The sequence below is a fragment of the Chiloscyllium plagiosum genome, unplaced genomic scaffold (assembly GCF_037043375.1).
Source record: "Chiloscyllium plagiosum isolate Xiang-an unplaced genomic scaffold, Cpla_swu_hap1 HiC_scaffold_32, whole genome shotgun sequence".
NCBI classification, from domain to species: domain Eukaryota; kingdom Metazoa; phylum Chordata; class Chondrichthyes; order Orectolobiformes; family Hemiscylliidae; genus Chiloscyllium; species Chiloscyllium plagiosum.
Window position 1 is genome coordinate 34,953,875 of NW_028270170.1, and position 25,112 is coordinate 34,978,986.

General features: G+C 43.0%; 1 protein-coding gene across 1 annotated transcript in view; it reads left to right on the plus strand.

The window, feature by feature from the left end:
* Positions 1-25,112, plus strand: part of LOC122539982 (integrin alpha-8-like) — a 151,409-nt gene that overhangs the window by 96,718 nt on the left and 29,579 nt on the right. Inside the window, exons 17-22 of the mRNA XM_087977898.1 lie at positions 558-709; positions 10,454-10,591; positions 12,148-12,215; positions 13,860-14,007; positions 20,142-20,234; positions 21,584-21,660. Of these exons, the coding sequence (XP_087834024.1) occupies positions 558-709; positions 10,454-10,591; positions 12,148-12,215; positions 13,860-14,007; positions 20,142-20,234; positions 21,584-21,660 (676 nt within the window). The remainder of the gene's footprint in view (positions 1-557; positions 710-10,453; positions 10,592-12,147; positions 12,216-13,859; positions 14,008-20,141; positions 20,235-21,583; positions 21,661-25,112) is intronic.

Consider the following 25,112-nt stretch of genomic DNA (forward strand, 5'->3'; position numbering starts at 1 on the left):
TATCATCACTCAGAGTCAGGTCTGTCTGATTAATTAGTTAGCTGATCTATGGATATACTGTAATGGAATTCTGACCTCTCTCATTCAAAGTAGGAAGGAAGAATTGAATTGAGTTTGGTACTTAGTGGCATGACAAATGCAATTAGAAACCCTACAACAATTAAATCCATTATACATTATAATTTTGTTTATATATGGCCATCAATTAATCTCAAAGTGCACTTCTATAATGATATGTAGTTATTGGCTCCTATGTGTACTGTGAATCTGTTACTGTATAGACATTAGCTTCAGTTTATGTTGACAGTCTGAGTGTCCAGTCATTGGCTCCAAAGTACACTGTTAGTCTTGTGTACAGTGATTAGGTCCAGTGTACATTGTCAGTCTGTTGGTAAACAGGCATTGACTACAGTACACGTTGACCAGTCATTAGCTCCAGACTACCCATCAATCTGTTGAAGTACAAGCATTTGTTTCGGTGTACAGGGTACTCTATATAATAACTTAATTCTATAAATATTTGGCCATTAACTCTTCCTTATTTTCTCTGTTTCAAGCTTTGAATGGTCAAATCGAGTTGGACAAAAATAAGCAGCGTTCCCAGCGACGAATCCTTTTCCTGCAATCATACCAAGCCCAGAAAAATTTCCAGTTTTCTCTGACGAGAAATAAACAAGCAGCCTGCCAAAATTTCACTGCCTATCTCAGGGTATCTGCCTTTTCTTAACTTCATAAATATTCCAGTCGATTGTTTGTGAACATGCAATGGTATTCAGTGCCAGGGAGTAAAGTTTTCTCCAATATTGAAGCCAGTCTCAATCAAAAGCCAGACCGGACCAAGAGTAGCAAAAGACAGATATAGGATAACCATCTTTACTCCTTCCAGCAGTGTTCATTAACTCCCAACCATTGGAGAGTATCCTCCAGTGGAAAAGTGGAGAAGTTTCTACCTCCTGAGCTGAGTTTCGCTTTAAACTGTGGATGAGTTTTGGGTTGGGTTGTGGGGTGTTATTAAAGTGTCAAATATTAGCTGCTCAACACATATCCAACTCCAACCCCTACATCCCCACCCCACCCCCAAAATGCCCATCTCCAACCTCAATAAATGTTGTTCAGACAGCCAACTCCTCCAAAAAGGCTGCCTGGTGAAGGAAATGTGACCGTGAATATCATTTCCAGGATCATTTTAAATATGACCTCCAGACATCTGGATTTTCCCAGCCCTGGGTAATCTGGAAGTTTAATTGGATTGAGGAGTTTAGTGATTCAGGGGTAAAGGTGCCTTCATTCCTAACCCCTGGATATAATTGAGCTCCTCTCAGTGCACATATCCTCCCTCCCAAAGTCTCTGATCCTAATTTAGGACCACAGTAGCCCTAACCTCACCAGGCCTGAGAATTCAGCAATGAGTATTTATGGTCTGTAACAATTCACCTCCAAAGGATATTAATTGAACAGTAACTTTCAAAAGGATTAATACTTGAAAAGGAGAGATTTACAGGACAATTGGAGAAAAACAGGAGAATGCATCTAATTTCAAACAGTCAGCACAGATATCATGTAACAAATAGCCAATCTTTTAGGTGCAGTGAATTTGTTTGATTCTATAAATACCAGAAATTCAATGGAATCAAGATTTAGTTTTCTGATTCATGTCAAAATTCCAAAATAGTGCAACGTTCACTTTTTAAAAATTTATTTTAAAGGAGCAAATTAAATAGGTCAAAATGGAGTTGTTCACATTTGATATTACAGTTGCAGAACCATAAAGTGACTGCAGGTGGGGCTGCTGAGACCAGTGGTGGGGGTGGGGGTGGGGGGGGGGGTGCACAGCATCGCCACCAGCAGGCGTTTAGTGAAACTACAGGAATTAATTAATTTCTCTCACTCTCTTCCTCATAAACACATCAGGAGATGATATAATATACTGGGTCAGATATTCCACTGGCCAGACAGATAGCCGTTTCAGCGGTGCAGACTGCAGTTGCATTTGCCAGGGAAATTGAAGATTCTGACAGGCAATTTCCCTGTGTGCGGGACCCTCTGGGAAAAAAAAACACTTCAAGTCAGAGAATTCAAAGTGTTCCAATTTTGTTAAGTTATCCAGAGAAAGTGAGATAATTAGAAACTGATCTTTACCTTGCAGAAGTTCAATGCCAAATCTTGGACACTTCTTCCTACTGCCCCCTGGACCATGACCCCACATCTGAACATCAACCAAGATTGTCACCAACCTCTACCTTGGGAGATCCTGCTGCCGCTGCCACCTCCAACCTAGTAGTTACACAACCCTGGACAGCCCACACTATCTCCTTCCCAAAATCCACAAACCAGACTGTCCCAGTAGGCCCATTGTATTAGCCTGTTCCTGCCCCACCGAGCTCATTTCCTCCTACCTTGGCTCCAACATCCCTCCACTTCTCCATACCCTGACCACCCACAGCTGAAATTCCTCTGATACCTGCCACCATATTGACAATTCCTAATTCTCTGGCCCTAACTGCCTTCTGTTCACCATGGATGTCCAATCCCTCTGTACCTCCATTCTCCACCCAAACCGTGTGTGAGTTCTCGGCTTCTTTCTCAACCAGAGGCCCAAACAATTCCCATGCGCCACCACTCTTCTCCTCTCACTGAACAATTTCTCCTTTAATTCATCTCACTTCTGCCAAGTCAAAGAAGTAGCAATGGGCACCCGCATGGGTTCCAGTTATGCCTGCTTCTTTTTGGGGTATGTCGAACAATCCTTGTTCCAGTTCGACACTGGGTCCCTCCCACAACTGTTTTATTGGTATATCAATGACTGCATCAGTGCCGCTTCGTGCTCCTGCCTGGACCTTGAAAACTTCATTCATTTTGCCTCCAACTTCCACTCCTCTACAACTCTCACATTGTTCACTTCCATCACCTTCATCCCTTTCCTTGACCTCTCTGACTCCATTTCAGGGAATAAACTGCCCACTGCCAACCACTACAAAACCACTGACTCCCATAGCTACCTTCACTACAGCTCCTCAAACCTCACGTCCTGCAAGGAGTCCACCCCATTCTCCCAGTTCCTTCGCCTATGTCACATCTGTTTGGATGATGCCACCTTCCAGGATCAGCACTGCTGACATGGCTTGCTTCTTTCATGACCAGGGTTTCCCGCTCACTGTGGTTGACAGGGCCCTCAACCGTATCCGACTTATCACCCGTGCTTCTGCCCCTGCCCCGTCCCATCACTCACAACAGCATGATTGCATCCTCCTAGTCCTCACTTTCCATCCCACCAGCCTTTGCATCCAAAGGATCATTCTCCCCCATTTCAGACAACACCAGCAGAACACCATCACCAAAAACATCTTCCCCTCATTCCCCCCTCTGCATTTCACAGGGATCATTCCCTCTGGGGCACCCGAGGCCAGTTCACAAACAGCAATACCTCTCCCCTCTCCATGGCACCTTCCCATGTAACTGCAGAAAGTGCAACATCTGCCTCTACACTTCCTCCCTGCTCACTATCCAAGGGCCTAAACAGCCTTTCCAGGTGAAGCAGCATTTCACCTGTACCTCTTCCGATTGTGTATTGTATTCACTGCACCCAATGTGGCCTACTCCACTTTGGAGAAACCAAACGCAGACTGAGTAACTGCTTTGCAGAACACCTCCAGTCTATATGCAAGCATGACTCTGACCTTCCTGTAGCAGGTCATTTTAACGCAGTATCCTGATCGCACGCCCACCCACCTGTCTGTCTTCGGCATGCTACAGTGTTCCAGTGAATCACAGCGCAAACTGGAGGAATAACATCTCATCTTCAGACTAGACATTTTACAGCCTTCTGGACTTAATATTGAGTTCAACACCTTCAAATTGTGAACCATTTCTTCCCTTTCTGTTAGCTTGTTATCATGTCTTCTCTCCCTTCCCCCCAGCCCAGTGTCTGTCTTTTTGAGTCTGCCATTCTCACATTCCGATCACTTAATCTAAACTATCAACATCTTGCCTGCACCAGCACTCTACACCCAATACCCCCATCCCCAAACTATTTCATAAATTCTGTCCCCTCCACACTTCTCTCTAGCTCTGGTGAAGAGTTATCTCGACTCAAAATATTAACTTTCTCTGTCTCGATGGATGCTGCCTGACCCACTGTATCTCCAGCATTTAATGTTTATAGCACAGATTCCAGCAGCTGCAGTAATTTGCTCCTACATTTAAAAATTTAGTCTAACTCTTGGATAATTATTAGCATGTCCCAACAATTTAGCACACATCCCCTGCGCCCTTGCCCCGCAACCTTACTTTCTTCAAACCCTTGCACACTCAGTATCCTTGACAATTCTGACCCTCAACCAAGACCCCCTTGAACTCAACATGAGTCCACCTCACCACCTCCACACACACATACATTCACCTCCCCCTACCAACACCGGTCCTGACATCCACAACCTACTGGTTCTGACAAACTTCCTATTGACCCCAAATCCCTCCATTGCCCACAAGCCCCAACAAACCCCACTTCCCCCACCACGGACCTCACCATCATCCTCTGCTCACCCCAACACCCCTGCCAACCCTGATAACACAGTAACCCTGACAGACTCACCCTCCCCTCACCTCAACTGCTCTATCATTTACCTGGCAACTTATTTTCCAAGCATCCAACCCCTAGACCATAAGATATCAAGATATAGGAGCAATATTAGGCCATTCAGCCGATTAGGTGTGCTCTCCAATCGGTTACGGCTGATATGTTTCTTGATCCCATTCTTCTGCATTCTCCCTTGACCCCTTACCAATGAAGAACCTATCTATTTCTGTCTTAAATCCACTCAGTGACTTGGCCTCCACAGCCCTCTGTGGCAAAGAGTTCCACATCCTCCTCATTGTAGTTCTAAAGCGTTCGGCCTTCACTCTGAGCTTGCCCTCTCGGGCCTGGTCTCTCCTACTTTTGGAAAAGTCTTCTCCATCTCCACTCTATCCAGGCTTCTCAGTAAGCGTGTGACCCAACTGGCATCCTAATTACATGGCACCCTGCCTACCTGGCTTTTGAGTTACTTGATAGCCTACTTAACTGGCACCCTTAACCCAGCTGGCCCCCTAATCTGACACCTACCTTCCACATGTATCTCCCCACTTTTGTCAATGTGATGCGCTGCTAGATATTTGTAACTCAGAATATCGCACACTGACTGCCACAAAATCTGGATGTGGTTTGACTTGAGCGGAAGGAGTAAGATCCAGTTGTTGTGGACCACCTTGGCACCAATAACATAGGCAAGGCTAGGGTGGAGGACCTGTTTGGGGATTATCAAGCACTAGGAAGGAAATTGAAGAACAGGTCCTCGAGGGTCATAATCTCTGGATTACTGCCCAAGCCATGTGCTAATTGGCATAGGGATAAGAAAATTAGGGATGTAAACACATGGCTAAGAGATTGGTGTGGGAAAGACGGATTCCATTTCATGGGACATTGGCATCAGTTTTGGGGGGGGGATCTGTACTGATGGGATGGTCTCCACCTAAACCATCTGGAACCAGTGTTCAAGAGAAAAGGATAAATAGGGTAGTCATTAGGACTTTAAACTTGTGAGTCGGGGGGAAGGGAAAGGGAAAGCGACAGGGAGATGGAGTCAGGTAGAAAGATAAGCGGCAGGTTAGCATGTGTGCAGGGTTTAAGTTCAAGGCAGATGGGAATGAAGCAAAAAGGAAGGATAACTTAGGACATATTAGGAGAGATGTTGGAAATCATGAGGATAAGAAAATTAGTATTAAGATACTTTACCTGAATGCTCGTAGTATTAGTAACAAAGTGGATGAATTAACGGCACAAATATTCGTGAGCGATTATGATGTGGTAGGCATCACAGAGACATGGTTGCAGGGGGTTCAGGACTGGCAGTTAAACATCCAAGGATTTACAACTTTTGAAAAGTCAGGGAGGTGGGCAGAGGGGGTGGGTTGCCTTGTTAGTTAAGAATGAAATTAAATCTATGGCATTGAATGACATAAGGTCAGATGATGTGGAGTTGAGGAACCACAAATGCAAAGAAAACCATAATGGGAGTTACGTACAGACCTCCCAGCAGTGGTCAGGACCAGGGGCACAAGATGTTCCGGGATATAGATAGGACATGTCAGAAAGACAAGTTCACGGTGATCATGGGGGACTTCAATATGCAGGTGAACTGGGTGAATAATGTTGCCAGTGGATCCAAAGAAAAAGAATTCATGGAATGCTAACAGGATGGCCTTTTGGAACAGCTTATGATGGAGCCCACAAAGGAGCAGGCTATTCTGGACTTAGTGCTATCTAATGAGCCAGACTTTATAAAAGATCTTAAAATAAGGGAACACTTAGGAGGTGGCAATCATAATATGGTAGAGTTCAGTCTGCAGTTCGAAAGAGAGAAGGCAAAGTCAGATGTAATGGTTAAATAAAGATAATTACAGGGGTATGAGAGAGAAACTGACGAAAATCGACTGGAAGCAGAGCCTAGTGGGTAAGACCGCAGAGCAACAATAGCAGGAGTTTCTGGGTGTAATTGAGGCCACAGACAGGGGTTCATCCCAAAGAAAAGAAAAATTATCCGGGGGGGGGTTAGCAGCTATGGCTGACAAAGGAAGTCAGGAAATGTGTCAAACAAAAAAAGAGAGCCTATAAAGTGGCCAAGAGCACTGGGAAATCAGAAGATTGGGAAGGCTACAAAAACAAACAGAGGATAACAAAGAGAGAAATAAGGAAGGAGAGGATCAAATATGAAGGTAAGCTAGCCAGTAATATTAGAAATGATAGTAAAAGTTTCGTTCAATACATAAGAAACAAACGTGATGCAAAAGTAGACATTGGACCACTCCAAATAGATGCAGGAAGGCTAGTGCTGGGAGATAAGGGACATGAGTAATATCCCAAGAATTAAGGAGAGTTAGGGGACAGAGTTGAGTATCGTAGCCATTACAAAAGAGAATGTGCTAGAAAAGCTAAAAGGTCTAAAAATTAATAAATCTCCTGGTCCTGGTGGACTACATCCTAGAGTTCTGAGGGAGGTGGCTGAGGAAATAGTGGAGGTGTTGGTTGTGATCTTTCAAAAGACACTGGAGTCAGAGAATGTCCCAGATGAATGGAAAATCAATGTTGTAACCCCTTGTTCAAGAAAGGATCAAGAAAAAAGATGGAAAATTATAGGCCGATTAGCCTAAACTGCGGGTGTTGGTAAAATTCTAGAATCCATTGTTAAGGAAGAGATTTCTAAATACGTGGAAGTGCAGAGTTGGATTAGGACAAGTCAGCATGGATTTATAAGGGGAGGTTGTGCTTGACAAACTTGTTAGAATTCTCTGAAGGAATAACAAGTAGGTTAGACCAGGGAAACCCAGTGAATGTTATCTACTTAGATTTCCAAAAGGCCTTTGATAAGGTGGCTCATGGGATGCTGCTGAGTAAGGTGAGGGCCCATGGTGTTTGAGGTGAGCTACTGGTATGGATTGAGGATTGGCTGTCTGACAGAAGGCAGAGAGTTGGGATAAAAGGTTCTTTTTTGGAATGGCAGCTAGTGATGGGTGGCATCCCGCAGGGTGCAGTGTTGGGGCTGCAGCTGTTCACTATATAAATAAATGAGGTGTATGAAGGGACTGCGGGCATTCTGGTGAAGTTTGGTGATGAGATGAAGTTAGGTGGACAGGCAAGTAATACTGAGGAGGTGGGGAGGCTGCAGGAAGATTTAGACATTTTAGGAGAGTGGTCCAGGAAATGGCTGATGAAATTCAACATGAGCAAATGCGATGTCTTGCACTATGGAAAAAACAACACAGGCAAGGACTATTTTCTAAACGGTGAAAAACTCCATAAGGCCAAAGTACAAATGGATCTGGGAGTGCTAGTCCATGATTAAAGATTAATTGCAAGTTGAGTCCATGATTAAGAAAGCGAATGTAATGTTGTCATTTATCTCAAGAAGGTTGGACTATAAAAGCAATGATATGCTACTGAGACTTTAAGGTGCTGTAAATGGGCCCCATTTGGAGTACTGTGTCCAATTTTGGGTCCCACACCTCAGGAAGGACATACTGACACTGGAGCGTGTCCAGCGGAGATTCACACGGATGATCCCTGGAATGGTAGGCCTACCATACGATGAACAGCTGAGGATCCTGGGATTGTATTCATTAGAGTTTAGATGGTTAAGGGGAGATGTAATAGAAACTTACAAGATAATGCTTGGCTTAGAAAGGGTGGACGCTGGGAAATTGTTTCTGTTAGGCAGGGAGACTAGGACCCATGGGCACAGCCTTACAATTAGTGGGGGTCAATTTAGAATGGAAATGAGGAGACAGTTCTTCAGTCAGAGAATGGTGGGCCTGTGGAATTCATTGCCACTGAGCATAGTGGAAGTTGGGAGGTTAAATGTCTTCAAGGCAGAGATTGATAAATTCTTGATCTCGCAAGGAATTAAGGGCTACAGGGAGAGTGCGGGTAAGTGGAGTTGAAATGCCCATCAGCCATGATTAAATGGCAGAGTAGACTTGATGGGCCGAATGGCCTTACTTCCACTCCTGTGTCTTATGGTCTTATGGATACATCTCCTTGCATCCACCACACAAAGAACATAGAACAAAAACATAGAGCAGTACAGCATATTACTGGCCCTTCAGTCCTCAATGTTGTGCCGACCTTTGAACCTACTCTGAGATCAAATTAACCTACATAACCCACATTTTACTATCTTCCATATGCCTATCCAAGAGTCACTTAAATGTCCCTAATGTATCTGACTCTACTGGCTGCTGGCAGTGCATTTCACGCACCCAGCACTCTCTGTGTAAAGAACCAACCTCTAACATCTCCCTTAAACCTTCCCCCAATCACCTTTAAAATTTGCCCCCTTGTGATAGACATTTCCACCCTGGGAAAAAGTCTCTGGCTATTCTGTCTATCTCTGCCTCTCAACATCTTGTACTCCTGTACCAAGTCACCTCTCATCCTTCTTCGCTCCAATCAGAAAATCCCGAGCTCCCTCAACCTTGCTTCATAAGACATGTCCTCCAGTCCAAGCAGCATCCTGGTAAGTCTCCTCTGCACCCTCACTAAAGCTTGCACGACCTACCTATAATTGGACAACCAGAACTGAACACAGTATTCCAAGTGTCGTCTAACCAGGGCTTTATAGAGCTGCAGCATAACATCATGTCTCTTAAACTTGATACCCCTGCTAATGAAAGCCAACACACCATACGCTTTCTTAACAACCCTATCAACTTGGTTGACAAATTTGGGGGATCTATGGATGTATACCCCAAAATCCCTCTGTTCCTCCACACTACCAAGAATCCTGCCTTTAATCCTGTAATCTGCCTTCAAACTTGACCTTCCAAAATAAATCACTTTACACTTTTCCATGTTAAACTCAATCTACCACTGCTCGGCCAAGTTCTGCATCATGTTAATGTCCCGTTGCAATCTACAACAGCCGTCCACACTATTCACCACTCCACCAACCTTCCTGTCATCTGCAAACTTACTAACTCACCTTTCCACTTCCTCATCCAAGTCATTTTTAAAATTCACAAAGAGCAGAGGTCCCAGAACAGATCCCAGTGAAACACCACTGGTCACCAAGCTCCAGGCTGAATATTTTCCATCAACTGCCACCCTCTGTATCCAGACAGTCAAATTTCCCTGTATCCCATGCCTCACTACTTTCTGAATGAGTCTACCATGGGGAACCTTATCAAGTGCCTTGCTAAAATCCATTTACACCACATCCACTGCTCTATCTTCATTAATGTGTTTTGTCACATCCTCAAATAACTCGATAAGACTTGTGAGGCATAACTTGCCCCTCACAAAGCCATGCTAATTAACTCTAATCAAACTATGATTTTCCTAATAATCATAAATCCTATCTCTCAGAATCCTCTCCAATAATTTGCCCACCCTCGAATCAGGATCTTGCAGTTTGGGGGAATTGTCCTGTGCCACAAATAGCATGGTGCTCTAAATTGTAGGGTTGATTTGTCCAAAAACCTCTAGGAATTAGAGATCAGTTTCCTGGACTACCAAAGACATAGAACCATAGAACTAATACAACACAGAAGGAGGCCATTCAGCCCAGCTTGACCATGCCGACCATCTCTGACCTTTTCAGTTTATTAGTGCTGAAACGTATTGTTGGAGGTGATCAAAGATAGTTTGACTGGAAGAGGGAGTTCGAGTTCATGTGATGAAATGTGCAGGTTATGTTACAATGCTAAAACCTGCTCAACTGCCCCTCAAGATGTTACTGTGAATCCATCAGTTGAAGAATGATCATTTTGTTCCCTCTTGAATCTCCGAGGCACCAGTAATCTGATTATATGCTGGAGACTGGGACCTCGAAGGGGACACTCAGAGGGAGGTTGGGACTGGACTGTCATAACACCATGAATTCCTGGGCCAGATAAGTGAACTTATTGTCATTGTCTTTCACAGCAAGAAACGGAGTTTAAAGACAAGCTGAGTCCGATTGTTGTGACTGTGAACTGCAGTCTGTCTGAGGAGCAACAGCTGGGTTCTGGCAAACTGAAGCCAGTGCTGAGTCCCCGCAGTCAAACCTGGGTGACTAAAAAGGTAAAGTGGCAGAACGTAATTGTTGCAAAACTTACTGGAGGATAGGGTGACCAGACATCCTGATTTTTCAGTAAACGTCGAAGCAATCTCCTTGTTCAAAAAACCCACATTTCACCATTCATTAAATATGAACTGAGCCTGAGGAATCTGTGAAATTTTCCTTCCTCCTCTACAACATTTTTACATCCCTATGGACTGCACACAGCGGATATTTTCTATCAACTTGTTCAGAGATATTATTACGCACCTCAAGCGCAGGTGGGACTTGAACGCAGGCCTTCTAACTCAAAGGTAGGGACACTACCACTGCACCACAAGCGCCACTACGTGCAGACTTCTGTTTCTGCCTCTTGACATCTCTCAGGGAATTGTCACTACGTTTTCTTTGGCAGCAGTGGCTCAAGTTTTGGATGATGACTTTGAAAATGGTCCAAGGAGTGGCATTGCCAATTCTGGCTGGACCTATTTCAGGAGATCCTATCACTCATCTCCCACCTTCAGCTGCCCCTCCTACAAACTCCTGCCATCGGTTACCCACCATCTCAAGCATTATAGAACCCCCCTCCTTACCAAGACTTTTCAGCGTGTCCCAGTTTTGACTTATTGAAAACCTGGCTCATTGTAACAGAGGAATACATTTGGTCTCTTACCAGCAACTTATAACAATGCATCTTGTCACTCAATGGATAAATACATTGCTCACTAAGAAACTAGGTCCAAGAATATCCATGTTTTTCCCACCCCACCACCATGTTCAAGTCAGCTGATGCCCTGAGGGCTAGTTGCTGATTCAAGATGAGAAAGCCAAGACTGCAATCTGAGAGGACCCTTTTAGGAAAATGTAAGCTTTTGGGGATTGAGTCCCCTGCTCCATCATTTATTACAATGTTTGCTGGCCCTCTTCCTGGATCTCTTGATTGTCTGTCAGGTCAAAGATCCAGCTATCACAGCATTCAATAAATTAATCTTCCAGAATCCTTTTGCCCATTTGGATAGTCCAGTCTAAATGTAGATTAAGGACCCCCATGAATATCACAACTCCTTTATTCTAATCTCCAAGCATTTCTTGCTTCATGCTTTATTCAATTGTACAACTACTTTTAAGGAGCACTGTAAATGATTCTCACCAACAGTTTCTGACCCTTGGTTTCACTAATCTTCAGTAAATTTACTTCTTGACTTTCTGTTGCAAAGTCATTTCTTATGACTGTCCTTATGTAATCCTTTTATAGCTTCTTTTTTGCTATTCAGGTTGTCTCTTGGAAGTGTTATACACTAAGATATTTGTTTCCCAGTCTTGAACAACTTATAACTGTATCTTTGTAGTAGTTATCATAGCTATTTTGCCACTGGTTAAATCTGCCTTGCTATACATGCATCAATCAATCTGATAATGAGCTTTTTTTTATATTTATTGTTCTTCGCATGATTAAACCTTGTCCCCATCCATTGTACTCTTTTTATTTGCCAAATTGCCTCACAATTCTAATCATAAAGGTCAAAAATCAGGAAAAGAAATGAAAATTGACCATAATAGTTCTCTCTCACTGTTGTAGACTCGCATTCTTCTGGACTGTGGAAATGATGGAATATGCATCCCAGATCTCAAATTAAATGCAACAGTGTAAGTCTGTTTCATGTTTCGGTTTGTACTCATCCTTACTGAGAATATTCATAAATAATCTCCTTCCCTAAAGAAATAAATAATTACTGACCAGAAATGTCTGTCTTGTCAAGGAATCTTTGATCAAACTTTTATGAATGGGGTTGAGGCTTACAGTGTATAATAAGGATCAAGTGGGAAGATTTTAATTATAGAATGAGCAAAATTTCTTTGTGGTCTTCTATAATCGTTGTTTTGAAAGGGACTTGAATGTGTTTCTGAAGAAATGCAACGTGCTCACGTATAAATAGGCCGTGCTTTTAAAGTAAACAAATATGAAATATATTGTGAGCATTTTCTTTGTGCCATGTCCAGTGGCTTGTCCCTTCAGTTGAGTATGTCTTATGCTCTGCAAATTCCTCCCCAACACTCTTTCTGCTTCCCTACCTCCCCTTACTCCTTTATGACAGTGCTGAACCTGAAATAACGCCACAGAGGCTGGTATCCTGTCACCAAGTCACCTTTCATTTACGTGTGAGAGACCTTGACATTGATCCAGTTCCCTCAGAGTGAACAGGATGTCTAAGACTCCTGTGTTTATCTGTCAGCCAGGGCTCCCTGATTGAACCAGATTAACAGCCCCAATCAGAGAACTCACATTCTGTGAGGTCCACCTGGCTGACCTTGTTGCAACAATGTGGACTTGATGGGGCAAATGACCTGCTTCCACACTGTAGGAATTCTATGATTCTTCATTGATTCTATATCTGTCCAATGACAGAACAGCCTCCTGATCTGGTAAGACTATGGCTACCTTAGGGTGGCGCCTCACCACCAGGACCCAGGTTTGATTCCATCAGACCACTGTCTGTGGAGTTTGCACATTCTCCCTATGTCTGTGTGGGTTTCCTCTGGGGGATCCAGTTTCCTCCCACACTCCAAAGATGTGCAGTTTTGGTGGATTGCCATGCTAAAATGCCCATAGTGTCCAGGGATTTGCAGGTTAGGTGGGTTAGCCAGTGTAAAGTCAGAGTAACAGGAATGGGGTTGGGGGATGGGTCCGGGTGGTGATGCTCTTTGGAGGGTCAATGCAGACTTGATGGGCTGAATGGCCTGTATCTGCACTGGAGGGAATCTATGACTTAGCCCTTTCATTTTAATTTTCTCTGACTTGTGTGCATCTCAGAGTCATGTTACATCCTGCAGTGGGTATAGAGTTAAATGGCCTGCTCATTGGTCTCCCCCAGAGCCCTGGATTAGCACTCAGAGGAGCCTAAATGATTTGATCTTTCTTACCCTTTCGGCCTGTCAGAAATGGTCCACTCCAGTGCAAATAGTTAAGATGGCGTAGATAGTCTGGTTCCACATGTGATGTGGTTCTGCATTACACACAGAAAGGTCATTCCAGCTGATATAATTCTACTCTGTGCCATGTGACCTGATCTCAGCCAGGGTGGCATTTATGGCACTGTCATTGGTCATAGCAACAATTGATTGGAGGAGCTGCAAAGCCCAGCAAGCATATCTGTTTCTGATCTGCTATCTGTTGCCTCCTGTTAGGAAGGAGGCATGAGTGAATAGGATTGAGCTTGAGATTTTTATGTTTCTCATGGATGAGGGAACCAGTGTCACCCATAACACAGTTTCTTTTCCCAATGATTTCAGAGATAAGACCCACTTGATTGTTGGAGACCCAAATCCACTCACTGTGACTATCAATGCAGTCAATAATGGAGAAGGAGCCTATGAAACAGAACTTCACATCCCCATCCTTCCACAAGTAGACTTCAACAAAGTTGTGCAGAACAGTAAGGTATGATTAGTTTTATTGATTGATATCTATATTGTGCAGGGTAAATTCACTAATCTTCAGTTAAGTTAAACCACATGAAACCCTTGCAGGATCAATATTGTGAAATGGTTGTCAAACATTATCCTTCACTGTTCATTGGCATTGAATGAGGTACATTAAAGGTTGAAACTTTATTGCTGGAACAGCACAGCAGGTCAGGCAGCATCCAGGGAACAGGAGATTCGACGTTTCGGGCACAGGCCCTTCTTCAGGAATGAGCAGAGAGTGTTCAGCAGGAGAAGATAAAAGGTAGGGAGGAGGGACCTTCTTGACCTCTCCGCCTCCATCCTACTCCGACCTATCACCCTCACCTTGACCTCTTTCCATCTATCACATTTCCAACGCCCCTCCTCCAAGTCCCTCCTCCCTACCTTTTATCTTCTCCTGCTGAACACTCTCTGCTCATTCCTGAAGAAGGGCCTGTGCCCGAAACGTCGAATCTCCTGTTCCCTGGATGCTGCCTGACCTGCTGTGCTGTTCCAGCAATAAAGTTTCAACTTTGATCTCCAGCATCTGCAGATCTCACTTTCTCCTCGTACATTAAAGGTTGCATTGATTTAAAGTGAGAGGACTGAATCTGCACCATATTCTTCAACGATTAAGATTAATTTCTATTCACTTGATCTGTTCAAGGTCACACAATCCAATTGCCATTAATAAACATCTCGTGAGTCAAATCAGAGGTTTATCACATTTGTAAAATGTATTTTAGGATGCTTTGTGATTTTTCTTGGGGAATTGGAATTCTACCCATAAACCTTGCTGTCTCTCTCTCTCCTTCATCAAGTTAGAATTCCTACAGCAAGGAAACAGGCCCTTCTGCCCAACAAGTTCACATCACCCCTCTGAAGATCACCCACCCAGACCCATTACCCCACATTTCCCCTGACTAATGCACCTACCCCACACATCCTGAGCAATTTAGCTTGGCCAATTCACCTGACCCACACAGCTTTGGACTGTGGGAGAAAGCCCACACAGACACAGGGAGAACATGTAAACTCCATACAGACAGTTGCTGGAATTGAACCCAGGATCCTGGTGCTGTGAGGTAGCAGTGCTAACCACTGAGCCACCGTGCCACCCATTCTGTTCCCTCTGTTGTGAAGTTGTACCTCACTCTGTGACCATACTTTTGGTTGCCTGTCCTGATATTCTTTCTGTGGCTCAGTGTAATTTTTGCTTTCTGCTTAAGCCCCTGTAGAGTGCTATAGGTCATTTTATTATGTTAAAGCTGCTTTTTAAATGCAAGCAGCTGCTGCTATTTTATGAAAATTGCATTTGGTATTTAATGCAAGGTGGGATATCCATTTTCAACTGTGACAGGCCGTTGAACATTCTGAAGATCTTTGCAAGGTTTGTGAAGGTTTGTGAAGACTCTGAAGATCACTAACGCCTCTGCTATCTCTTCACCTATATCTCTTAGAATTCTGGAGTGTAGTCCATCTGATCCAGATGATTTATCCACCTTCAGGCCATTCAGTTTTTCTAGCACCTTCTCCTTGGCGATGTGTAGGAAACACAAAGCTATAGCAATCATGGGGGCTTTCAATATGGACTGGGAAAATCAGCTTGGTAGCTCTGCCCCCTCACTCTCTTGAGTTTTTGGGATATTATCCCTGTCTTTCACCATGAAGACTGACGCAAAGTAATTATTCAGTTCCTCAGCCATTTCCTTGTTCCCCCCTACTATCTCTCCAGCGTTATTTTCCATCAGCCGAGTGTCCACCTTTGCCTCTCTTTTGCCATTCCTATATCTAAAGAAACTCTTACAGTCTTCCTGTATATTACTTACCCTCATATTTAATCTTCTTCCTCCTTACTTCTTTTTTTGTTGTCCTCTGTTGGTCTTCATAAGCTTCACGATCCTCTGGTTTCCCACTTCCCTTCACCACATTATATGCTTTCTCTTTTGCTTTCATGCTATCCTTGGTGCCCCTAGTCAGCCATGTTGCCTCATCCTCCCCATACCATGCTTCTTTTTCCTCAAGATGAATCTCTGCTGTGTTTCCTGAATTACTCCCAGAAACTCCTGCCATTGCTATTCCACTGTTTTTATGTTAGACTCCTCTCCAAGTGAATTCTACCCAGCTCCTCCCTAGTGCCTCTGTAGTTACCTTTATTCAGCTGTAATACCATTCCCTTTGATTCTATCTTCTCCCTCTCAAATTGCAGAGTAAATTCAGTCATATAATGACCACTTCCTCATAAGGGCTCCTTCACCGTAAGGAACCTTATCAAGTCTGCCTCATTGCACAACACGAAATCCAGTATTGCCTGTTCCCTAGTGGGCTCCAACACAAACTACTCCAAAAAGCCATCTTGTGGAAAATTCCACAAATTCCTTTTCCGCAGTCCACTACCAAGCTGATTTTCCAAGTCTACCTGCATATTGAAATCCCCCATGATTACTTTGCCTTTCCTACACGTCTCTTCTATCTCCTGGTGTATCTTGTGCCCCAGCTCCTGACCACTGTTGGAAGCTTGTATATAACTCCAAATATTGTTTTTTTTACCTTTGCTAACCTAAACTAGTCCCATTTTCCAGCACTTGGCCGGTATCCCTCTAAACCCTCCCTATTCATATTTCCATCCAGTTGCCTTTTAAATACTGTAATTGTACGAACCTCCACCACTTCCTCTGGCAGCTCATTCCATATACGCACCACCCTCTGTGTGACAAAGTTGCCCCTTAGGTCCCTTTTAAACCTCTCCCCTCTCTCCCTAAATCTATGTCCTCTAGTTCTGGACTCCTCCACCCTAGGGAAAAGATCTTGTCTATTTACCCTATCTCATCATTTTGGGTGGCACGGTGGCACAGTGATTAGCACTACTGCCTTACAGCACCAGAGGCCCGGGTTCAATTCCCGCCTCAGGCGACTGACTGTGTGAAGTTTGCACATTCTCCCCGTGTCTGCGTGGGTTTCCTCTTGGTGCTCCGGTTTCCCCCCACAGTCCAAAAATGTGCAGGTCAGGTGAATTGGCCATGCTAAATTGCCCGTATGGTTAGGTGCAGGGGTAAATGTAGGGGAATGGGTCTGGGTGGGTGCGCTTCGGTGATTGTTGTGGACTTGTTGGGCCGAAGGCCCTGTTTCCACACTGTATGTAATCTAATCTAATCTAAACCTCTATAGGGTCACCTCTTAGCCTCCGACTCTCCCAGAGTAAACAGCTCCAGCCTGTTCAACCTCTCCCTAAAGCGCAAACCCTCCAACTCTGGCAACATCCTTGTAAATCTTTTCTGAACCCTTTCAAGTTTCACAACATTCTTCCTGTAACAGGGAGATCAGAATTGCACACAATATTCCAAAAACAGCCAAACCAATGTCCTGTGCAGCCGCAACATGACCTCCCAACTCCTACACTCAATGCTCTGACCAATAAAGGAAAGCATACCAAACACCTTCTTCACTATCCTATCTACCTGCAACTCCACTTTTCAAGGAGCTATGAACCTGCATTCAAGGTCTCTTTATTCAGCAACACTCCCCAAGACCCTGGTTGGATTGCATACTGAATTTACTAGAGTCACAACGAAGCACACTGATACTGCCAAAGTTACTCGTAAAAACGTGTTTAACGGCAGTATATATTGAACAAAATATTATAATTGGACCAGGAATGATGTAAGAACTCACTTATTTCTTTTCTCCTTTCTGCATATTTCTGATTATTTTAACTAGTGTTTCAAAAGGATATAGACAAGTTGGTGAAGTGGATGGATAGGTGTAAAGAAGTGTGAGGTGATGCACTTTGATAGAAAATCATTAAAAGAGAATATAAATAAAAGGAATACAATTCTAAAAAGGTTACAGGAACAGAGGGACCTATGTACAAATGTGAACAGGTCATGGAAGATGGCGACAGCAGTAAATAAAGCATAGAGTATCTTGGGCTTTATCAATACGGGTGTATAGTACAAGACCAAGTAGATGATGCTGAATTTGTATAAGACACTTATTGGAATCAACTGGAGTATTGTGTACATTTATAGGAACAACTGGGAGGATGAAATATAGGAATATAGACAATACCCTAAGAGGCAGCTCACCACCACCTTCACAAGGCCAACTAGAAATGGACAAGACATTTTGGCCCAGCCAGTGACATCCACATCCTACAAGTGAATAAAAAATAAAATAAACAAGGAAGGAGAGAAGGAGTGAAAAGAAGGAGTGAACATATTGGAAAGCGTGCAGAATAGAATTACCAGAATTCTCAGAATCAGGACAGGAAATGATATCACTCAACACAACAAACCAAGATACTTAAGTAGCAAGTGGGACAGAGCACCACTGCTTCACCAGAGGCTCATTAATGGTGTTACCTAGCATGGAGATGAAACATCTCAAAACAAACCCACCAGCTCAGTGAGCAAACCAACAACCTGGTCCACAACCTGAGCTACAAATCTTCTCCAAAGTCTCCACAACCAGAATGGAGTATATTCCAGAGTACTGGGTTCTGCAGGTAACATAGGTTGGAGAACACCTCAAAGACATTTGACCCCATCATTTGCTTTATCCTTATTTCCAACTTTACTCACTTTTGATCAAATGTATAACTTTTGTCATAGTTAGACCAGCTTAATTTGTTAGGTTTGAATTCCTTCATTGTGCCCATATATATTCTTTTCTTTTAAATACTTTGCACGCTGACTCATTGTGTACCTGAGTACAATGTACAGATAGAGCAATCTTTCAAATTGCCCAATTTTCCTCAAAACCAACTTTTGGAATTTCAAAAACATGGAACAATGTTCTTCAGTTCTTAATTTCTTAAATTAAACATGAAATAGAAATCTACTCCAGCGTCGTCACCATTTTGCCATTGTGTATTGCACTGAGTACAACTAATGTATGGTCAACCACAAACTACCATCACTGAATTAAACCTATTGACACCTCACCATTTGGAAAAGCAAGGTGACACAATCTTTCAATACACTACATGTGCTATCAAGTTACTCCTGTTCAAATCAAAGTAAAAGTAGCAGAGAATAGAAGCAGCAACCAACCTCTGACGGTTTTGGGTCTGTTGACCTTCCTGTCAGCAATTTTAAAAACATGGAGTTCTTGGGAACTAGTTGTGCCCTTATTGAGATCATCTTCCTACTTGCAGAGGGAAGCCACTCTGCTCAAAAGTCCTTATCATGTGAAAGTGGCCAGCTCATGTCCTCAGAGCACCGCCAGCTCACACACTGCTGCTGCTGCTACTTTGGAGTTAATGTGGAAGAGAGATTTGTTTTCAAGTTAAGTAAAAGTTAGATCCTTCTTTGGCTTGGCCCTGATTGTGCTGACCTCAGAGTCCTCTACTAATCCTCTATTAATGTGTAACTTGTTTATTTAACCCATAGTTCCTTCCCACTACACATTTCTTTCCAGTAATTGTGGATGAATTGAGGGTAGCATGGTGGCTCAGTGGTAAGCACTGTTGCCTCACAGTGCCAGGGGCCCAGGTTCAATTTACTCTCGGGTGATTGGGTGGAGTTTGCACATTCTCCCTGTGTCTGCATGGGTTTCTTCCATGTGCTCTGGTTTCCTCTCACAGTTCAAAGATGTGCAGGTTAGGTGGATTCGTTATGCTAAATTGCCCAAATTTCCCAGGGTTGTGTGGGTTAGGTGGATTAGCCATGGGGAATAAAGGGTTACAGGATTAGATTAGGAGCAATGGGTCTGGTGGGATCCTCTTTAGAGGGTCAGTATGGACTCAATGTGCTGAATGGCCTGCTTCTGCACTGTAGGAATTCTATGATTTCAAAGGCCCCTATCATTAGGTTAGTTTAAATCCTGCTGGAAAATATGTTTGATCTATACAAAACACAATGTTAAAGTGACCTCTTTTACACATCACTTAGGACAACTTGAAAATCAGTTCAGGGTACCCTCACTGTGGGATATAACTATACAAAGTTCCAAGTTTGATCCACCTTTTCTTTCATCTCAGCCAAGGGATGGTGCTATTCTTGGGCTTGGAATCTCACATTTATGATCGTACAATTCCTGTACAATACAATTTTGGACTTTTTTTTCTTTGATGTTGACAGGTTATATTTCCTTGCTGTTTCCATAAGTTTGTACATGTTTTTCTTTAAGGGCACCACAAAGCTGAGCTGTAACGTGCAGGCGGAGAATGCCACAAAAACTTTGATCTGTGACCTCGGTAATCCTATGAAAAGTGGTGCACAGGTGAGCTCCAAAGAATATCTAAATGGCGGTATTTACAGATCACAGTGTAACAAAGTACTGCTACAACTGAAGGGTGAATTCAAGAGACGATGTATGATATAGCAATATTGCAATATATGGATGTATAATTTACCCAATATTTACCCTATTTGTTTTTCCTTTACTTTTTCTGGGGTTGGGTTCCACAGGAGAATCATTGAATCCCTACTGTGTGGAAACAAGCCATTTGGCCCAACAAGTCCATACCAACTCTCCAAAGAGTAACCCACCCAGACCCATGCTTCTATCCTACTGCTTCTCATTTCCCCTGTCTAATTCCCCTAACGTAGAAGACTATTGACAATTTAACATGGCCAATTCACCTAATCTGCACATCTTTGTGATGTGGGAGGAAACCAGAGCACCCAGAGGAGACCCACAGAGACACAGGGAGAATATGCAAACTCCACACAGACGGTCACACAAGGCTAGAATTGAACCTGGGTCCCTGGTGCTAACCACTGAGCCATCATGCTGCCATAGTATTGGCATCCTCCCGCCTATATCTGGCATGACAGCTAAGAGACTGTGGGAGTTTCAGATCAGAAGAGGTGAGGGGAAAGGGATGTACATCACAGCTGATGACTGATGCTCACACATGCTGTTTCTCAGACAATTCTCTAGATACCAATCGGACTACAGCTCTTCAATAAAGCAACCCACTGGCATCTTTTCAAGGCCAACTATGGCTGAGCAATACATGCCAATGGCATCCACATCTCAAGAATAAGCTAAATAAAACCCCAGGGGTTGATTCTTGTCACTTGCTTCTCCTGATTGGAACAGGGACATTTCCACCCAACCCACAAAGCACTCTCTCAGAGGAAACCAGGGTCTGACCCTAGACCTTCCTGAACTATGTTACTCATGAGGCAGTATGTTTGACACTGAACCATCCACCTCATGACTGGCTGCTTACTGAGGTTTGACAGGAAGTATACATTTTAATCAACCTTTTCGGTACATCTTCTGAAGGTCAGTTTATTCTTGTGTGAGAATGCTACAGATTATGCTCATCAGGTGCATGTTAGACATTAATCCCGCATGTCCTCATGACCTCACTGTTAACCAGCTCACCTCATGCTTCATATTGTAATGACAAATCAACTGCTCAAAGGGCCAGAACGCTGGCTGTAGAAAATAAATTCTGGCTTGTTACTTTAATATATTAATCCAGACCTGGAATATTTGCTTTGTTGTGTATTGATTAGTAATTGCTGCTTGACTTTTTGATAAGTACACAGCTAGTCACTTTACTGCACCAATGACGAAGACAATGGAAAAGCTTTGTTTAATTTGCTTCTCCTTAGATATCGGCAACGTTCCATTTCATGGTTCACAACTTGGACCAGGTGGAGAATATTACGCTCAGCATGCAGATTAAAAGGTAAATATTACAGAGCCTCACAGTGAATGGGCTAAAACATGCAAATCTGATCAAAGCCCCATGACAAATATCTATGAAGGCCACAAAGCAGCCCACGCTGGCCAATATTTATAAAAGTGTTCTCCAGGCAAGAAAATAATGTCTCGGGAAAGCTTGGCCTGTGTTGAGAAGGTGGTGCATCCAACCACGCAGTAAGTGGGTGCGGTACAGTAGTTAACAATGCTGCCTCACAATATCAGGGACCCAGGTTCTATTCCAGCCTCAGGTAACTATCTATGTGGAGTTTGCAAGTTCTCCCAGTGTCTGTATGGGTTTCCTCTGGGTACTCCAATTTACTCCCACAGTCCAAAGATATGCAGGCTAGGTGGATCAGCCATGTGAAATAGAGGGTTACAGGGATAGCGAAGGGGGTGAGGGTCTGGGAAGAAATGCTTGTCAGAGCAGCGGTCTGGACAGAATGGGCTGAATAGCCTGCTTCCAAACTGTAGGGAATCAATGATTCTAAATAACTCTTAACAGATAGGGAAAGGTTTGTCATACCTTTTGTTGCCTTGTGATAGAACAGGAGGCAGCTGCAGATGGGGTTGCTGAGGATAGGACTGGTCAGAAATATGTCCTGTAAGTGTGAAGAGGGTATCCTGTATGTGAGAAGTTGAACAATATTTGATGAGGTAAAAACTTCTCAGATTGACGGTACACTTGTACAACCCAGTCAGTCCCTTGCAAGGATTGATGGGAAACTTCACCTTGAACAAAGTCACCTCATTGAGTACAATAACATGCAATGGCTTGGTGTCTGTGGTCAATGAATTGACGATGCATACTCTGGACACAAAGAAAGATGCCCATAAACATCTGGAAGTCTTGGTGGCATTGGTTTCCCCTGTTTTGATTTTTAAATCTGAGACCAAGTCCAAGGGATCTCCCACTGTCCAGAAACAACAATGTCTTTAAACAAGATAATCCTCACAGACAACAAACCGGAAAGGAAGATGCACTTTTTAAAATATAACATTTTACAGGGAGTGAAATAAATAATTGGGTATGCACACAATCAAAGTAGAAATTGAAATACCACAAACAAATTCTTTAGTTGTATAAAAAAACCTTAAATGTCTAATTTTTAATTATTGGAGAAATTTGATATTTCACAAATATAAAATTAAATTGCAGGGCCAGTGATGCTGATAAGTAGCAATTATGAAACCATAAAATTTTCAATAAGATGTCAGTTATTCAAAGGTTTCTTCTGTGTAACTAATAGTGTAAAGTTTCCATCAGTTCAGTGATTTCTAATTGATTGAAAATTGGATGAGCCTCAACATTAATCGCTGACAGGAACTCCTGAATTTCCTCTTTTCACCGTGAATGTGTGAATTTCAGGAGTTGCTCTCTGTATCAGTGAAAGAATGATAGTGAGTGTTGATGTTTTTTTCTCTCTACTCGCTGCCAGAAAGTCTGAGTGTATTTGTATATAGAGAGAAAGCTGACGCCATAGTTTGAGATGATGCCACAGAATTGAAGCACATAGGTGAGGTTGAGGGTGAAGACAAACTGATAATACTTGGCTAGGTCAATGTGAAATGAGAAGAAGCCAGACCCAGTTAGCTACAGAATAGGGAATGGAGGTGAAACATTAAATAATGATGGAGTGGTCTTCTATGTTGAAGCATAAAAGAGGACAAAATGGAATAATGCCCCACCATTGGAGAGATTCAATCTGGGAAAAGATTGCCACTGATTTTGGAGGTGCAAGTTCTTCCAAGATCTTTGATTGGACCATGAGCTCAGGAATGAGACTTAACTGTCAGAAAGTGTTAAGAGTGTTTATTTGTGGATTGATTACAAGTTTGAAAGATAAGGGTAACTTCCTGAGGTGAGGAATGGGTGAGATGAGGATGTAAGAGGCTGGTTGCCATTGCATATCTGTAGTGATTAGAACCAGGGCCAAGTGGATCTCATTGACTGTGAGATTCTTGATCGTGGCTGTTAACCCTGGGCCAATCAGGGAGCCCTGGCTGACTGATATAAACAGGAGATTCAGAATGTCTCCACAGTCTAGGGACTGGCTTTGAGTTGGCTGGTCTCAGTCCATGTACAATACACATGTAAATAAAGGGTGATTTAGTGATGGGATACTAGCCTCTGTGCAGTTATTTGAATATCTTAATTTTGAAAACTTTGTTGGCCAGGTTTTTCAAAGAGATGAATCCTGTGGGATTGTTGGGCAGATTTGAAACTAGTTATGAAATTGTATTCTGATAAATAGCGAGCTGTCATTAACGGTTTTGGGAAGGAGTTTGCCTCAGGGGCCTAGCATCAGAGAAGTAGCACAAGATCATCTGGGCTTGTTGAACCTCATCATCTTCATCAATGATTTGGGGGGGTGGGGGGGGAATCAGGTTGCAGGCAAATGCAGATACAATAGGAGAACATTTTTAAAAAGGTATAAATGATATAATTAACTCAGATAGGAGACAATTCCGAGGAAATGTGTCATAGAATCCTTACAGAGTAGAAGCAGGCCACTTAGCCCATCTGAAGAACATCCCACTCTACCTTATCCTTGTAACCCTGCATTTTCCATAGCCAATCCACTAGTCTGCACATCCTTGAATACTCTGGGCAATCCACCTAACCTGCACATCTTTGGACTGAGGAGGGAAACCAGAGCACCCAGAGGAAACCCATGCAGACACAGAAAGAATGTACAAACTCCACACAGACACTCACCTGAAGCTGGAATCAAACCTGGGTCCCTGGTGCTATGAGGCAGCAGTAATAACCACTGAGTTACCATACCACCCTCAATTTGTCTACAATTACTGGCAAATAATGTATAGTGATGAGGAACTGTGGGTCAAATAAATAAGTTACAAAGAATATCAAGCAAGGCTTGATATTCAAAATTGCTAAAAGGAGGAATATCCTAGATGTTGGAATGCATGAATCTTTCAAGGTCTATGACTAATGCTACCAGGCTGCCATAAAACTAAAAAAGGGTGTTTGGATCTATCTCTGAGACAAGTAAATACAAAAGCAGAAATTTTATCCTTTGTCTGTGATAGGTTTTGTTCAGGTCATGTCTAAATTACTGAAGTGGAAATTGGGCCTAGGGCCTCACTGACATTTCACATATGAGCTCCTTTAACCACCTGTCAGCCTTCCACAGGAAGTTTGTGTATTGAGTCTAATGAATATTATGCCACTTACCTCAATCTCAGTGACCTGAAGACAAATCTCAGGAGCTGAGGTTAGAGTGCCCAACAGTGGTGAAATAGAGAGTGGAGGTAGAGAGAACACAAATATCATTGAGTCTGAGGGACATTCCTCACACTGCTACCTCCTTTAGAACATATTTTCCTTAATTTTGGTGGGAAAAACATATTTTTCATTAGCTGTTTTCTAAAAATTCTGAGCAGATTAGACTCATCTTCTAAGGGATTAGGCTG